Source organism: Gymnoscopelus braueri (genome assembly GCF_963280865.1).
Source record: "Gymnoscopelus braueri genome assembly, chromosome: 4".
Lineage (NCBI taxonomy): Eukaryota > Metazoa > Chordata > Actinopteri > Myctophiformes > Myctophidae > Gymnoscopelus > Gymnoscopelus braueri.
In genome coordinates, this window is record NC_137605.1 from 29,046,278 (window position 1) to 29,065,401 (window position 19,124).

The following is a 19,124-nucleotide window of genomic DNA, read 5'->3' on the forward strand; positions in this document are numbered from 1 at the left end:
TTCTGCGAAGTCTACTGATTGTGCTTGTGGTCTATTGAGGAACAGTGCAGCCGGCGGCATTTGCGAGGGTCAGGTCGTTGAAATTCATTACAAGTTGTCATTCAAGTGACAGCCTTTCCTCCCACCATGGACATAGCACCGATTACTAATCTCCTTCTGTGCTCTTTTATAGAGCACTTGAACACTCACTTTCCTCATGCATAAAAACCCAGAATGCAAACAAACATCCTTGGCTTCAGCCCTATACACACCAAACCGGACAACAGACATATTGATTCTGTATGAAAAGGCTACACGCATGAACGGGTACTGGATCTTTCTGTGAATACGCTTGCCTTGCTCCAGAGAAAAAGACAGCCATTGGGTGATAGAAGGTTGAGAGAGGGGAAAGGGAGATCACAGCTGGGGGTGTGAGAAGATGGAAAGTGAGAAAAAAAGAGAGGGATAGGTAAAAAGAAAGAGAGTGCACATGTGCACACGAGAAAGAGAGAGAGAGAGAGAGAGACAGAGAGAGAGAGAGAGAGAGAGAGAGAGAGAGAGAGAGAGAGAGAGAGAATGAAAAGGGGCAGAGGAGCCTGCCATCCTGTGATGGCCCTGACCAAAGCTGTCGCCAGATTTATATCCAGTGTCTGTCACCTTGGAGACAGCTGCTAACATCAGCACCAGCCCTGGGGAATCCAGATCTCCACCGGGAGGGAGAGGGAACACGAAGAGATGGAAGAGAAATCAAGCAGACAGGGGAGCTTCTGCCCCTCCTGTTCCCCTGTCAGTCCCACTCCCAGGAAGCAAAAGGAGAAGAGAAGGGGAGGGAAAAGTGCAGGAATCAAACGCAGAAGAGATGGAGAAGCAGAGGAAATAGCTGGGATAAAATCACAACAGCATGCACTTATTCATTGCTCGCTCCCCCTAACCACACACACCCAAAGCATCCTGTTCAACCTGTTTTTGTGTTTGTGTTTTTGGCAGGAGACAACCAGAAAAAGAAAGAGACACAGAATAGAGGGAGAGGGGAGAGTGGGGGAGAGGAGGAGAAATGTGCTAAGCGCTGCCTAGCAGCTGGATAGGCATCTGTGTTTAGTATGCACACAATGTCTCTGGACTGAGTCCCAGTCAACTCTCTACAGTCTACACAGCATTAGACTCGGCCCTGAAAAGGCTCAATGAACAGGGTGCTCGACTTCTACACAGCGGGGGTGACAAGGCAGAAGCTATACATGGTACCTGGGATTACACGGGAGCCCGTGTACATGCCATTTGTGGCACACTGTGCCATTTGTAAACGTTGGGACACCTGCCTAACGTATCTGGCTAAGTGAGCCTATAAGTTCAGATACCCCAACCACAATTAGTCACTGGCCGCAGACCCCCCCTCCCCTGCAACTTGCCAGAGGTATAGTAAAGGGGGAAAATGCAGTGCAGGCAGGATGGATTGGACCGTTTGAAATTCTTAAATGTCAACTGTCAGATTTTGCGATGTTCAATTTAGTTGCGCCGGAATAAGGTTGCAGTTCAGCAGGCAATGTCTGATGGGATATATTCATCATTATCGGGTAATTGTGTGGCGCTCGCATGTTCTCCGGCAGAGAGAGACGGAGCGAGACAGGAAGAGGGAGGGAGAGAGGGAGAGAGACGGTGACAGAGAGAAGTAGAAAGAGTAAATGTGAGAGAGAGGGCCGCAACGGTGAGAAAGAGAAGAGCAAAAAGAATGGTGGGAAGAGTGGAAGAGAGAAAGAATAGAGGAGGGTATAGACAGAAGAGAAAAAGAAGAGAGGAAGGTACAGACAGAGAGAGAGAGAGAGAGAGAGAGAGAGAGAGAGAGAGAGAGAGAGAGAGAGGAAGAGAGAAAGAGGAGACCGGAAACCATTAGAGAAGTGATTTGCTCTGGTGAAATTATTCATGACCACGTGAACATCTGCCATTAGGAGGGATGTGCTATATTATTAAAGCCTCACAGTGAGAGATTGCTAAATGTGGGTTCAGGTGCTCCCTGACTGAGTCGTCGTCATAGCAATAGATAAGTCGTTGGTGGGTGAGGCATCTAACAGGAAGAAACTCAGTTGTACAAGACATGACATGACACTGCATAAAAAATATGAATGGGTTGAGATAACTTGTGCATGTTTGGCTCGTTTGAATAATTTTACTTTAAACATCACAGGCCCTTGACGTTGATGTATTTTTTATTTACTTGTTTAAAGGCAAATAGGATGTTTTTTTTTAGGACTGAGTGATTTGTTGACATGATTTTTATTTATTTTTTTCATTCTGTTTTGCTGTGTTATATCCGCCAAGGAAGAGCGATAATATGGCTATGCGGTGCTTCGACACGCTTCAGCGAACACAACATAATTGCAAGCCAACCGTTTATAAATGACGTAGCAGCTGCAACACATACAAATCCCAAAGAAAGCCATTAACAGGTAATATGCAATTAGTTACCGTCTGAACTGTCAGCTCCAGCGGTAATAATAATTAGTCCAAAACAAGGTGTTCAACGCCGAAACAAAGGCAGAGCTGCCTGACCTGGCTGTGGGCAGACAGTGGGGGGTCGAGCAGGTGTGGACACCCAGGGGGATGCTGCAGGCATGCAGGTGTTTGACACTCCGTCTAACCACATGAGGCCCCCGAGGCTGACAGCCGGCACCGTGGGCTGCATGAAAAGTCACTGTTTCACACAGTGAAGACAGACTGTGGACGGATGTGGAGGCTATTTCTGAAAGAGCCATGCCTTCAGAACAGAGTGCAGTCTCTCTCTCTCTCTCTCTCTCTCTCTCTCTCTCTCTCTCTCTCTCTCTCTCTCTCTCTCTCTCTCCCCCTCCCTCTCTCTCTCTCTCTCTCTCTCTCTCTCTCTCTCTCTCTCTCTTTCCCAACAAGTGTCACTCATTCACTCACTCACCCTTTCTCGCTCATTCACTCACTCACTTGCTCGCTCGCTCGCTCACTCGCTCGCATCGCTCGCTCACACACACACACACACACACACACACACACACACACACACACACACACACACACACACACACACACACACACACACACACACACACACACACACACACACACACACACACATACACACATACACACATACACACATACACACATACACACTCACTCACTCACTCACTCAGTGTCTACCTCTGATGTCCTTGAAATCATCTCGCCTAGTGGAATAACTACTGTATGGGCTTATCTCTCCCTCTCTCTCTCTATGTCTCTCTCGCTCGCTCCTCTCGCTCCTCTCTCTCTCTCTCTCTCTCTCTCTCTCTCTCTCTCTCTCTCTCTCTCTCTCTCTCTCTCTCTCTCTCTCTCTCTCTCTCTCTCTCTCTCTTACTGTTTCTCCTCTGAGAGAGAAAGTCTAGCCGATCTGGTTTGTTGTGATTTATGTCACAGTCAATAGGGGAAAACACACAGTTTGTGACAGCGCCTCCAGGGTTCCACTGTTGTGCCTTTGAATCTTACTACGCTATTAAAAAAAAATAGAATAAAAAAGCAGAGCAACTTCTCAGTGGGCTGTCATAAATGTGTCTGAGCTGCATGTTTTATTATCCGGCCCAGTTTGAGAGCTGTCTGCTGTGACAGCGATACCGTGGTGGGCAACGGGTGTCAGAGGCAGTTGCATAGCGACTGTTGATGATGGTGTGTTCTTTGGACAGCGAGGGTGAGTCCCGCGCAGCTGTCCCACAGCTGTGCTGTGAAGTCCCACAGAGACAGCCAGGCCCTGCACTTAATGTGATAATGCATGAATGTCAAGCAAAAAGAGGTACCGTACGCATATGCACATGGGCCACACACAGGGATGCGCATGTGCCCTGGTGGAAATCCTTAAGGCATGAGATCAGAAGCAAGAATAGCCTTTTATTCACAGGGCCTAGTACACATACAGTGAAACACACTTGCACGAACGCACGCACACCCACACCCACACACACACACACACACACTGTTTTACGCACCCACTGCAGGAGTCCATGTAATCCTGAGCTCACGCTGGTCATACATATAACCTTTGTGTTCACAAATATACACATGCGCACACGCATGCACATATACAGACACACGGGCACTGTAGCACAGCGAGGAAGGGAGTGTGGATCTCATCTGCGTTGTCAACAGGATGAGAAGGCGGGAGATGGAAGCTGAAGCATTAGTCTCCTCAGGGCTAGCTTAGGGATTTCCTCCAGAGGACAAAATAGAAAAATACAGCACCATAAAAATAGATTCTCCCCGCTCAAAATACTGATATGGCCTCAGAGGGAGAGGTGGGGTGGGACAAGATGAGATTTGCATTGAATTTCTCGCATGCTCCTCTGTTCCCCCATGTGCCTCTCTCCATGCTTATCTTTGTCTCTCTTAAGTGTTTTGTTGTTACTGCACACAGGCCAACAGTTACATTAACAATGCCACTGGATACAAAGTAATACGATTATGTTCAGCCGAGTTTACCGTTGTGAGATAGATTTGGTCCATAGTGTCTGCGAAATGGCCCCCATCTGAGCATGGTTTCTCGTCATATTGTCAGATGCGTGTGACAGATTGTGTGCATGAGAGTGGCATGTGTACCCTCCTCGCATGTGCTGTGCGTGCGTGTGTGTGTGTGTGTGTGTGTGTGTGTGTGTGTGTGTGTGTGTGTGTGTGTGTGTGTGTGTGTGTGTGTGTGTGTGTGTGTGTGTGTGTGTGTGTGCGCGCGCTTGCGTGCGCATGTGTGTGTGTGTGTGTGTGTGTGTGTGTGTGTGTGTGTGTGTGTGTGTGTGTGTGTGTGTGTGTGTGGCTGGCAGTGGTGTAAAGTAACTAAGTACATGTACTCAAGTACTGTATTTTTACTTTCTATATTTACTTTCTATAGTATTTACAATTTTCCATACTTTTACTTCTACCCCACTACATCTCGGAGGAAAATATTGTACTTTTAATCCACTATAATCATATTACACAGGACTTCTACTTGTACCAGAGTATATCTACACTTCAGTATTGATACTTTTACTTAAGTAAAACATGTGAGTACTTATTCCATCACTGGTGGCTGGCATGTGGGCTGGTTGAAAGGCTGACACACTCCCTGTGGTGCTTACAGGGTGGAGAGGAGCCAGCCTGTCAGTGCTCCCTACCGCCTGCAGCTTGAAGAATGTCTGTCTGCTGACCAGGTGCCCACACCAGAGCACATCCAGGGCTACGTCAAGAAGGTAAGCCTGGGAGGGCTGTGTCACCGTCATCAACCTTTCTAGACAATTAGTTGTCATGCTAATAATTGCGATTAATGATTTAACCCATTAAGACCTGCGACCAATTCTACAAAATGTCTTCTAAATCCTTTAAAAAAAAACTATGTTGCTATCAGTGGTTCTCAAACTTTTTCATGTCAAGGACCCCCAAAATTATATGTATTTGGCCGTGGACCCCCATCTCAAAATATTTTTGTTCCAGGGACCCCCAGAAGCAAACGATTTGAGTTACAAATGTTCGCTTTAAAAAAATATATATTCAAAGATTTGCACACATTTTCCCGATTTTTCAAAAATAGCAGATCTACAAGCTCGTAGCGCGGCACTCGGTGCCGCGCTATGAGCTTGTATATCTGCTATTTTTGAATAGCCAAAGAAATCTAAAATGACACAGATCCCCGGTCTTGATGGTTTAACCACTTAAACCCCAATGTTGACCAGAGTCCCTCAGGGCTCTATACTAGTAACTTTTCAGTTTTCACTCTGCAAGAGTTTCTCCACATTCAGATGCTGGGGTTTGAGTGGTTAATTGAGTTTTTGCCATTGAACATTGGAACATAGTATAAATAAAAATAACAATTCTGTTTGGCCTTTAGGCTTCGTAAACAAAGACATTGCACAGGGCAGATATTACAAATAACTTAAATAATACAAAGAAATTACTGACATATCGCATCACACCGCGTTGTGAGCTTGTAGATCGGCTATGTTTTGAAAATGTCAACATGGAAACGATGACCTAGGAATGCACTGTAAAAAATGTCTACGACTGCAGTGAAAGTTACACAACTAATTAAACTTACCACACTAGTCTGTAACATCCTGAGTGTTAATATTTAGATCAGTAGAACAGTAGGCTAAAACAGAGTGGGTACACAGGCAGAGGTCAAGAATTTCAAACAGATGTACGGTATCAGAGGGAAAGCTAACCCTCGTAGATCAGACACACAGGCAGAATAAATCAGGCAGGCAGGGGAACAGAGAGAATGCTGGAGAAATGGCACAACACTATAGCCTACTCTACTAACTGGCAGAGAACAGCAAACAGAGAAGCAGGGCAGTGAAGGCCGATTCACGCTGTCGCATGACGCCGTTGCAGCGCCGAAAATAGCCGACCCACAAGCTCACGACGCATTGCATCCGCGACGCATCGCGAGCTTGTAGGTCGGCTATTTTTCCCTTTCCGACACCGTCGTGCGACGGAGTGTTAAATGAGGTTGATCAGCAGATGAGACACAGGTGTGTAGTCTGTTCTGACTGGTTGAATGAGATGATGAGTGGCCGTGACGACTCCAGAATGACAGGAGATTGACAGGCATCAATCACATTTTGGTAGACATTAAAGGGATATTTCACTTTCAAAAAAACTTTTGCTCATTTTATCGTCTACTCAGGCTTTTGTGAGCCCCCCAGACCGTTTTTAAGTTGCTTGATTTAGTATTTAGATATTTGATAATGATTTTATCAGACACGCCCCCTTCCTATACAAACCCATTCTAACTTCAAACTCCATTTTTAACCTGTTAGATTCATCAAAAACACCCATCCTTGGTTCTGCTGACTCACCCTGCCCTCCTAATACGTGAGGGGGCCGTGTTTTTTCGATTACTTTTTTCATTTATTTTATTAAATTTTTTTAATGTACTTTTTCATTTAAATAAATATATATTAACTCATTGACTGCCAGAGTTAAAACCTCGTTCATAGCAGCCCTTGCCAGCGATTTTCGTGTTTTTTTGTTTCGTTATTTTGTTATTTAATTCACATCTAGAAAGTCTACCTTGACACTTGAATCGTTTTGATCGTTCCACCACCAGAGAGCAGCACATACCAAGCTTGATCGCCTCTCGATCACACTCGCCCCCTCCCAGACCCACTCACACAGTGAAACACATGAACCGGAAGTGAAATGTCTTAGATTCTGTTATCGGCGAAAATTACTTTGTGATGCACAACGGGGATGACTGTTCGTCACCCAGACCATAGATTATAGGAGGGGAGGTCTCCGATCGCTTTTCATAGCGTGTGAAAAACCGTTTGTTTCCCTATTATGGTCGAAAATGACTGGGGGGAAAAATGTAAAACCGAAAACGGAACCCAAGTCATGGAACCGGATGCAGTGGTGGTTGAAGTAAGTGGAACCCGAAACTTAGCCTGATTCATAACAGAATAGCGTGATCAGAGCATAAAGATCAATAAAGACGTTAGATCGCATTAATGCGATCCTGGCGGCCAAGCGCGCTATTTATTAGATCGCGTTAATGCGATAATGGCGGCCAATGAGTTAAAAATAAATGAAAAAAGTTATCAAAAAAAACACGCCCCCTCGCGTATTAGGAGGGCAGGGTGAGTCACCAGAACCAAGGACGGGTGTTTTTGACGAATCTAACATGTTAAAAATGGAGTTTGAAGTTATAATGGGTTTGTATAGGAAGGGGGCGTGTCTGATAAAATGAATATCAAATATCTAAATACTGAATCAAGCAACTTAAAAACGGTCTGGGGGGCTCACAAAAGCCTGAGTAGACGATAAAATTACCAAACGTTTTTTTGAAAGTGAAATACGCCTTTAAGTGAACAAAACTAGCGGTCCCCAAAATTGCTGAGACAATGGCGTAACATGTTAGGGGCCTCTCAGGCAATCATAGCAGTGGGGGTGTGGTTTTGAGCTCAACTATTCCATATCCTTCTTATTCCATTATCCATGCAATTAAAATGAATGTGTGCCATATTGAAACAGTGGAACTGTAAGAAGAAAGAACGTGAAAAAAAACCTCTTGAGTTACATGGTAACTTAAGTTACATTTAAAAAGGGTTCTTGTGCTGCAAAGATCATGAATTAAATAAAGTTAATTGCATAAACTAATCGCGATAATTCAAACAATAATGTACCAACACAAATGTTGTTACGTAAATATATAAATAAATCAAATACATTTTAATATACAATTAAATAAATATAAATAAAAACAAAAACAGAACCCTTCAAAACTAATTTGAATTATTAACTAAAAGGTAAAGTGCAAAACTGGGTTCAAAGAGACAACTCCCTACTGTAGAAACAAAAAGAACCCTTTAAAATACATTTAAAATATTTATTTAACAATGGTATTACGGTATAGTGTGTCCCCCTCACTTTCTGAATTCATATTTTATGTGGAGCAACACATGGGTCTTTTTTCATTTCTAAAACGTTTTCCCTGAGAGGCTTGTTGCCCTCTAAGAAGGGCTTACACGGTTTTGCATAATTGCCTACAGTGTCTTCTTCAGTGAACACTGGCAGTGGCCTGAAGTTTTCACTCTCTGCGGCAACCACAATTTCGGCAATGATAGCAGTCAATGTGATCTAGTTTCTGTCCACGTTCAGTGTTGCACAGCTGAGCCTCACACTCCTGGTACTTTAAACTATTTCAGGACAGCTCAGTGCATAATGTCCTCTAAAGAAATATAGATTAGCATTATATTATAATCACACAAATATATTGATAATCCTGATTATGCATAGCAGGACATTCTGGAGTTAGATTAATAAACAGATCGTAATCTAGTCCCTGCACTAATCTCCTTATCTCTAGTATTACCATCAATATAACCAGAATCAGAATCGAATTGTATTGTCACATCATCACATTACACGTAATATGGGTGAAATTATTTTGTGCAGGCCCATCAATGCAGTTAAAAGATAGATAGAGAATAGAAGTACAGTAAAGTGTATTAAGAAAAAGTGGCTAATATGCATAATAATTTAAGAGTCCATTTAAAACACAGATCAGATCAGTCTGTGCATTAAAAACACTGTGATTACATTAAAATACATACAGTAACTGATTCATAATAGGCCCAGTTTGAGGCTGGGCCTAAAAGGACTGTGTTTGTATTGGATTTGGCACTCAATAAAATCAGTCAACACGTGAGGGTGCTGCATTGAAACTAGAGTGACAAAAGATCATTACACTATGATGAAAATGACAGCCAAACAGTACACATTATCAGATGGAGTGGGTAGGCCTTCAGGAGGCACATGGGTAAAGTACCTGCCCACCACTGCGGAGTATAGCGGTTTGCACCCACCGCAGTGCATCTGGCTTTGAAGAGCATCTATACAAACACAATTGGCCTGTGCGGGGGAGAGAAGCCGGACAGGGAGTGATATTTGTCAATGCACGTACTCCTACGGGCTGGGGCGGGACCTTTCAGCGACATGAGCGGGAGGAGGGGGCTCCTCACTGGTTGGTGATCCAGTAGGGTACAACAGCATGCAGTGGCAAGCAGTTAACCCATTAAGACCTGAGGCGATTCTTTAAAAAAAATCTAAATTTTTCGTGATTTTTCAAAAATAGCAGATCTGCAAGCTCGTAGCGCGGCACTCGGTGCCGCGCTATGAGCTTGTAGATCTACTATTTTTGAATAGCCAAAGAAATCTAAAGTGACACAGATGCGTTCCAGGTATTAATGGGTTAATTGGCAAGCAGTTAATTAATTGGCATGATGACTCAATCTGAAATTGTTTGCAAAGAAAATACTCGCACATCCACTTCGTTCAGATGCAGGTGCGTTGGACAGCGACAAAATGAAACAATCACGAACAGAGATTCATGAACAAAAATCCTGCACTCTGCTCTTGCTCAGCATGCATCGGCTTCATTCAAATAGTGACACAACGTTTAGGTCCCTCTGGACCTTCATCAAGAGTGCCAGGCATGCAGCAATGTGCACTTAAACATGTGGGAGGGAAGCGTCATAGCAGTGACAGGAGAGCTTGTAAGCAGAGATGACAGAGCCAAAGGATCTGGTGTAAAAGGAAAAAAGGAGACTATAACTGTTGTGAAGGGTAACCAACAGGTTAAATTTACTACTCTGCCAAAAGGGTTAATTTAAAAGGGAGTTAAATGAACACAGGATTTTACTGCGCAGCAAGCTTCCAGTGCTGCTCCCCTTCCCCTTCACAGAACACAAACTGCCATAGTATTTTAATTTGCTTGCTGAAAAGATTATTAACTACTTACAGTAAATGTGAACCATCTGTTATCTGAGCAACTAATAAATCCCCTCTGATCTTTTACACCCACACTCTGTGCCGAGGGAAGCGAAATGCCCTCTTTCTTTTCAAAGAGTCCAATGGCTTTTCTTTTTACGAACACACGCTTTCTGGGTGGTGATTATGCCGCATCATCGCGATCCAGCTGACCCTGTTTTATCTAGATACCATCAACCCCTTGAGTCGACCTTTGAAGTCTTGCTCCAAAACATTCGGCCCTTCTATTAGTCATGCAGCTGTAGTCCTACAGGACCTCATTACTGTTGGTCATCATTTGAATCTGCTGCAGTGCAACAGCAGAGCCGCTTGGAGGAAGAGGACATGAAAGAATCTATTAAAACAAAAAGATGACATGGACGAGGAAGAGAGGAGAACTCTTCTCCCTCAGGCACGCTCGCGCACTCGCTCTCTCTCTCTGTGTCAGTCTGTCTACCTACCATCCATCCATCCATCCATCCATCCATCCATCCATCTGTCAATTCATTTCAATTCAATTCAGTGGGGCTTTATTGGAAACAATGTTAACATGTAATGTTTACATTACCAAAGAAAAACAAAAAAAAATTATGTACATTTGCTGTAAACTATTACAAATAAATAAATGTTTAAACAGAGCTGTTTAACATTGAAATATTTGTAATACTGCAATCATATCTGCTGGCACACAGATATGTCAGTATATGGACTAGAAATTAAAAATACACAGTAAGGATGAACATGCCCAAATATGGACATGCCCGACGTCAGCGCAAATCGGTACATTGCATGCCCATATACAGCATGGAGATATCGATCCCATAGATCGCCTCCATCAGTGCAAATCGTTGTGGTCCATCACAACCACGACACTCTGACTCAGACATAACCGTCTGTTGCGGGTGCACAGATACAGTATGACCATAGGAGGTTGGGGGGGGGCTAGCCAATGCACAATAACCTAGCCAATGCTGGGTATAGAAACCTGAACATGCCGATACTGTCAGCACAATAACCGCCAATGCCGGGCAAGCTGATAAGTGAAAAGATAAGTTAAAATAAAAATAGCACATGCTATTTGTGTGTACAGTAGAGATCCGCAGGGTGCAGATATATTGCAGGTATACACAGATGATTGACAGTCTTTACGGTTGGACATCTTTTTCCTGCCTCACTGTTTCTGACTTTCTGTCCATCCTGCTCTCTCTCTCTCTCTCTCTCTCTCTCTCTCTCTCTCTCTCTCTCTCTCTCTCTCTCTCACACACACTCTCTCTCTCATCTTGACCTTCACACTCCTCTCCTTCTCTTGGTGCCACTTTAATAACTCACAGGGAAATAGGAAATGTGCTCTCTAGTTGAAATTGAAATGGGTTTTTTTTTTCTCCCCTCTGCCGGCTGCTGATATTATGTTGTCTGGGGAAAGCAGGTCCCATGTTTTTTATATCAAGTTTGAGCTCACCAACCATCATTTTTTATTAATGAAGACAAATATGAATATAGAAACAAAGAAAGAAGAATTACTGGAGACAGAAACAATGATTGTTTTTTAAATCACTTCTATATTGGACTGTATGCAGGAAATATACTAACGGGAAATGTAGGCGAAAGAGAGAGTGACAGACCCATTCCCACTATACTCAGGTCATTTGTGAATTTACTGTGCCTCTGTACAACATGAGAAGAGATTCCATCTGGCATCTTGATAGCAACAATTATTTTAGAATCACAAATGTACATTTGAAATGGTTGTTTTTTGAAGCATGTAAACAAGAACATAATATGTTGTTAGTCTCGCGTTGGCAGACAATCAGAGATCTCCACCTACCAATACATCCAGGGACTTCTAAATGCAAGGCAGTTGCTAGAACAGCGGTGAGAATGGTCGCTAACCTATGCCGTTTGGAAACCAATCATGTCACCATCCCAATATCGAGGACCACCTTAAAGACTGAATTGGTTTGGCAATGCAGTGTTTTTTAAACTCCTCTCTAATTACTAGCTGACTTGTGAGTCTAATTTGTTGTAAACTGGTTTGAAAGTGCAATACAAATTACACAGTTTGGATTTGGACAGCAACTCAAAGGATCCTTTGACCCAGTACAATCTGTCAGCTCGTTTGGCTTCCAGTTTAATTGATTTTGATTTCAATAGCATTTTTGCTTATGTACTTTGTAGAAAAAAGTCATTTTGCACACCTACTGAAATGGCCAAGTGCGTTGGAGTAATGAACTTGGTAGTCCCGCACATACTGTCTTCACTTACAACAAAAATCGTTTAATGCAGATAGATTTTCAGTTGTTCAGTCCGGGCGACCAAAACGTTGTATCTGCACTCCAAATCTATCTGCATATGATTGGAGTGTCTGCCTCTGATCTCTGTGAATGTGGAAAACCACAGTCTGTTGAACACATCATCGATGAATGCCCAACCTTCAAATAACAACATGGAGTCAGCGGCCTCATTGAACTGGATGACGATACCACTTCTTGGCTGATGTCCCAATTGCCTGTGTAGCCCTATACACGAACAAACGAACGAGTGTGTGGGTCTCCCATTTTTTTGCTTATGTATTTTGTCATATATTTAGTTTTTCTGTTACTTACAGTATGCAAAGCTGTTTTCAGTCTTGAAAGAAATATATTCTTAATCGTAATGTGACTACTACCTGATCAAATAACAAATGAATTCAAATAAAAGACAAAGGAAAATTCCACCATCAGGCCCCTATCAGAGTCAAGCCACACTATCATCATGCACCAGCATTAGACTGTTCAAATCATAAATCTCACTGACTGCAGGCATTGCCATTAAATGTGATGCAGCATTTGCTTTATCTCAACAATTCCATTTCACCATATTGGTCGGGGGAGTATGATGTGGAAGAGCCGAGCAGGCATTCATGGATATTAAACAATACAGCTGGAAACAATGTGACTGTTTTCCAATTTAATTTCATACTGAATAACCTGCGATTTGATTTGATTTCTATCCACCCCACCCCCCGTTCCCCCCATGCTGCCACGCAAGATGGAGACACTGTCTCCGGCTAGGCTCTAGTGAGGGGGTAGTCGGGGCGGCTGGTGGGGATGGAGAATGGCATCATTAACATTCTGTGACAGTTAACATTTCAATCTTACTCTGTGGCAAAGTCCCAATATTGACATGAAATGCCAGATGACAATAAAATGGAGAAAAGAGGGAGCACTTGATTTGGAATATCGTCTGGGCATATGACTGAGGTTGTGGCTCCTCCAATCTAATCAACTGCTGTATGATTGGAGTGGTAAAGAAGGGGGTGAGACAGATGGAGCAAAATTATCTCGAACACAGAGAGGTTTTTGTCGAGAAAGATAAACCCCACATCTTGATAAAGGGTCTCAGGTTAGCTGCAAAAGTTTGTTTTGTTTTGGTTATTTTAATCCAATTTAGCCTTTATGCCAACTCCGATACAGGGGAGACGGGTTAGGGTCAGACGCCCAGTTTCCCTTGTTGTTGTGCGAGTTGTGGGCAGTGCCGGTTTTCAGGTGTGTCGTTGACTTACTTTGGAGTTCACAAAGTTCACAATGTTGAACTCCACATTTCAGATGCGTTGAAAGCGTTGCGTCAACCAGACACTCCACCCGCTTGCTCCCATGGAATGGAAGTGAAGGAGATGCTGAATGGTGTGTCCATGCCCTTATATCATTTGTTGGCTGCAGGTGAAAGCGCACAAAAAATAACCAAACTATAAGCTCACAACACATCGCAGCACGATGCGTTGTGAGATTGTAGATCTGCTATTGGAAGCAGGTGTGGATGATCAGGGGTGTGGCACGCAGACACACGAGGGCAGGAACTGAAAAGACAAGACAAGTGAGAACTCCAAAGTAAAATTGTACTAAAAAATAAAACAGGAAGCACAGTAAAACATAATTACAATGTAAAGTAGCAAACACAACAGCCAAGGATTAATGGAATGCGGTTGCAATTAACTTTTTTTTTTAAATTATCACTGCGTAACAGTAGCAGTGATACCGTGTGTAGAATGTTTGATATTTTTCCATACAGAAGCTAATTTAGTCACTTGTTCCCACTTCCAACAGCAGATCCAAGATGCTGCCGATCAGGGTGTGATGTTTGTGGGCTTTGTTCAGGAGCCCTACGGGGCACCGTGCACAAGGATCAGAGAACCAGAAACCCCGTCCATGTCACTCCACTCAAGCCCCAGCTCTGTGCTTGGATCCCTGGACAGCTGTAGCCCCTCCAACCCCTCAAGTCCCAGGAACAAAGCAGAACCGTCGGTCCAGAGAGAGGCAGTAGATGCCGAGTCACCACGTGAAGCTGGGGAGGGAGCCCAGAGTGAGGCCAAACAGACCACTGTTTGGCCTCACTCTTGGATTGGTGTGGAGGACACCCGCAGTGGGGCTTCACCTCCTGGGTCTCCGTCTTCAGCAGAGGATCCGGGCAACAATCAGGAACTGACTGAGGATGACTCCCTGACTCACAATAATAACAGAGCCAACGCCACAGGACGGAAGGAGAGGTCCAGATACCGCACACGGAGAGGTGATGGTGAGTGGAAAATCATTATCTTTCAAATTCATTATTTGACATCTTTTTCTCAATGTTTACCTGACCAGGGACGGTTTGTGGAGAAATGTGTGAACTGCGGTATCATATTCACACAGGTACTCACTTGAGCCTCTGTTGGCTGGTGTTTTTATTGGTTGAGAGTGACCGTAAAGACCATGACTTGTTCACTTTTCCCAACCTCCGATATTCTCAGCTGTACGATTCAAACAGCCTAAACGTTTTGATCACAAGCTCACTTTATTTTTAACCGACCACCGCATTGCTTTTGTTGTCTACAGTGCTTTATATTCGGCTCTTATGTTATGTAAAGCTGTACTTTAAGTCTATTTAAACAAACAATGGTATAGAGCCATACTAGATTACACTTGAAATGTGTGAAATGGCAGCTGAGAAAGACAAGTGTCATTTGTCAGCACAAGCTTTAGGTATAATCCTCTATCCTTTACACAAACGGAATCTTCTTATAGAATTGACAGTCATTGAGGCAGAGAGTTGATATAATATACCATAACAGTTTGTTTCGATGTTTTTTAGGAGACCACAGATTTTATGGCTGAATTATGCAACGGTATCAGGGCAGTGCCAATCTTTATTTTGTCAATCATGAAAGTGCCATTTTCTGTGCAAATGTAGCAAACAGTACCATAGTCATTGCAGTTTGCGCTGCATTTCAGATTAACAGATGGAGACTCTCACACTCTGTCCACTCCACATTTGAAATATCCTGTTTGTGAAATGTGTTTTTAGAATGTGCGAACTGTGCATTGGTGACACCTGCCTGCCAAATGTGTGTGTGTGTCTGTCTGTTCTATGATACATTCTATGCGTGCATGTATGTGCACATGTGCGTAGGTTTGTGTGTGTGTGTGTGTGTGTGTGTGTGTGTGTGTGTGTGTGTGTGTGTGTGTGTGTGTGTGTGTGTGTGTGTGCGTGTGTGTGTGTGTGTGTGTGTGTGTGTGTGTGTGTGTGTGTGTGTGTGTGTGTGTGTGTGTGTGTGTGTCTGTGTCTGTGTGTGTGTGTGTGTGTGTGTGTGCGTGTGAGAGCATAAGTGTCTTCAGCCAAATGTGTGTGCATACATAATATAAGTAACACACTTGGCTCCATGGCAGACCCCAGTCCAACGTTCCATCTGGGCTTGCTCACAGTGCATTTAGCAGTGAGATAATGCCTTATTGCTACAATCTCTACCTCCCATAGACTCACAGCCCACCCACCACCAACCAGAAAAAAACCTTCATCCCTCCAAATCACTACACCAACACCAACACCCTAGCATAGCAGCCAGTGTGTGCCAGGCCCCCATGTCCCTCTCGGTTAATGCCCCGTCTGCTGAGAAGGTCCCCCAGAGTCTCAGCCACCGGCTTGCCTTGTCCGTCGTAATCCTGGCAGCTCGAGGTGTGTAGAATGCAGTGGAGCAATGGAAGCCCACCCCGAGTCTGTGGCTTATGCTCGAGAGTGAAACGGAATCTGGTGATTGAAGCTGTGGGTAGAAACTGTGACCAAATAAGATGGAGGAATCAGATCATTGGAGGGTTGAAAGCACATAGAATCCTGGTGGGAAAACAGATGCCGGGTGGTGGTAGCTGAGAAGTGCCAGGGCAGTGATCACATTATTGTACATTATGTGACCACATCCTCTTCTGATCTCATATCTTGAAATGCATGCATGCTATTATCATTTTAAAAGAAAATGAAACCAATGCGCAGGAGGTGGTCATGTAGGATGGCCTACAAAAGGCATCAAATAAAATAAATGAATAATAAATAAATAAACAAATAAATAAATAACAAGCAAACAAGTAAAAGATGTCAGGATGGTGCTAAAAATCCATGTAATTATGAGACGTAATTAAAGCCACTAAAACACAACTCCATGAACTAAACAGGAAGGAAAAGAGAGTCTTATGTCCGGCTCGATCGTTCGACCTGGTAATTAATACGTGCAATATGGGGCCCGATGTGTTCTGTTGTTCAGACACCTGTGAGGTTGGGATCCTGAGATTTATCCTGTGATCAATGCTGTTGATGGAATCGGCAGTCTGGCAGCTCAGGTTATAGAGGTGGATGATGAAACCATGACATGCTGTGTTGGACAGTGTTATTACCAGGGTGGGTGTGGGGGGGGGGGGGGGTACTGGTAGTGGTGGTGCCGGGAGGGATTTGGTGCTGACCTTGTCATTTGCACAGTCAGTGCCCCTGTCGGATTATCGTGATCTCATCAAGCTAAGAAAGTGACATGTTTTCAATGTCCTAATGATGCTCACGCTTGTTTGCCTCCCGCCACAGAAGACAAGATGTCGGTTGGCTGCTCAGAGTCTAGACTGAAGGCCTTGTCTGTCTGTCATCAGATGATCCAATGTATTCAAAGGGCTTAAGAATATTAGGGAGGCAAACTCAGTCTACTGAATGTACAGTGTGTATGTGTGTTTTGTATATGTGTATATGCAAATGTGACTGTCTGCAAGTGTGAATGTCGGTTTTGTGTGAACCTGCATGTGCACGTGGGTTATGTGTGTATTTTCACAGGCCAGACATGACCCTAGGGTACTCAAGTAAAGCTACACTATAAATATTTGTTTAACCTTGAGGCCCTGATAATGAAAAGTATCAACTCTATTGCTGTTTGCACAGGGTGTCACATGGGAACTCTGTTCATGGCCAACCTGTCTGAGACTGCAATATCACTGGAAAATGTGCAGCAGTAACATTAAATTAACCACTTTCACCCAGGCGTCCCAAAATATTTAGAAATATTTCTTTTTTTCCCCCTCAAACTCTTTCAAGTATAGGGTTTATTTATATGGTTAAAACCAATTAAATTAAATTAAATTAATCTTTTTTCCTTTGTATTGTTATTTTTTTGTTAATCTATGTGATTACGTGATTAAGTGATTAACTATGAAATGACAGTGGAATAAGGTACTGTATAATACAATACAAAATAAATAACGATACAATGATCTAAAACAGACAATTTCCACAACTTCACCCATTTTCAACTTATCTTGAAATAATTGGTCCTCATTAATGCTCATGATAAAATGGTTTAAAAAAATCTATTTGGTCTGTGTCTCATAGGGCTGTGGACACTTCAGAAACCCGCCTACCAGTGACATCATCGTTTGGCAGATTCTTAACTTTTATTACTAAGTTGATTATTTGGTTACTAAATAATCATTTAATGACTCAAGTTTACTACAAACACACAGGCCTGTTGGTGAGATCAGATGGCCCATTCAGATTCCCCCAATTTAAGGATTTAAGCTGGTGACTTCCAAGTGACTGGACTTCCAAGTCCACTTATCTAAATTCTAGTTTCTTATACAGACATTAGCTTGGTACTACAACAAGACAGCGGGGAGACAGGGCAAAGTTTTTATTTCTCTCTTTTTTTAAATTGTTGATTGTTTTTTATTTAATTATTTTTTTCTTAAAATGCAATCAAATGTCCAAATGGATGACAATAGAATCAGTGTCAGTAGTAAATCTGGTTAAGTTTGGTTGCTATCTAATTACACTATGATTACAGAATTAGGGGCCTGTAACCTAAAACCTTACTATGCTTATAATTGATTTACTGGAAACCAGTCATAAGCTCACACAGATGATTCCTGTACCACACAGCTGACCGGGCTCCTCCAGGGGTCCAACCTTGGTCCCCTCCTTTTCCCGCTCTAAAATCTCTTTTCCGAAAATAGACGATCTTCTCACAAAGTGTTACACGCAGAGCTTATAGATCTGCGATCTTTGGTGAATATTTGCCTATTTTTGCCAAATGTTTGCCCGACATGCCCAGAATAGGGATAGGGTTCTGTGGTTAATTACTGCAGTGCTTTTGCCCTGCCTACCGTGAAAGGACTTGTTTGTTAAATTCATAGTTCATACTCTAGTGTGCCTGAAATAATCTGGTAAATTATTATTCAAGTTAATGTATTACAACACACCAGAGCAATACCAGTTTGTAGAGGGTAGATGAACTGCCTATTGTCCTAGTCATAATATATGTCCTAGTCATAACATGTGTCCTAATTATAATGTGTCCTAATCATAACATGTGTCATAATCTGTGTCCAAATGATAACATAACAAACTAGAAAAAGTGCTCCTCGGAGCACAGGTCTCCGCCAGGTCAGGTAAGTTATTGTGTCCTCCTGGTGGCGCTATAATAGGCCAATGTGAAAAGGGTGGCATTTCTTCCTCGGCCTACTGGGAATGTGCGTGCAAATTTTCACGGAAATCGCACGCCACGTTCATGATTTCAGACATTTTGTTCAAAACGGACCAATCCTGCAAACTTTGGAAGTCAACCT

The 19,124-nt window shown here is 43.1% G+C and overlaps 1 protein-coding gene across 1 annotated transcript in view; it reads left to right on the forward strand.

Moving 5' to 3' along the window:
* The window catches only part of rftn1b (raftlin, lipid raft linker 1b), a gene marked incomplete at its 5' end in the record, with an annotated part of 60,028 nt that overhangs the window by 4,357 nt on the left and 36,547 nt on the right, over nucleotides 1–19,124 (forward strand). Inside the window, 2 exons of the mRNA XM_080425861.1 lie at nucleotides 5,078–5,186; nucleotides 14,325–14,793. Coding sequence (XP_080281987.1) covers nucleotides 5,078–5,186; nucleotides 14,325–14,793 — 578 coding nt within the window. The remainder of the gene's footprint in view (nucleotides 1–5,077; nucleotides 5,187–14,324; nucleotides 14,794–19,124) is intronic.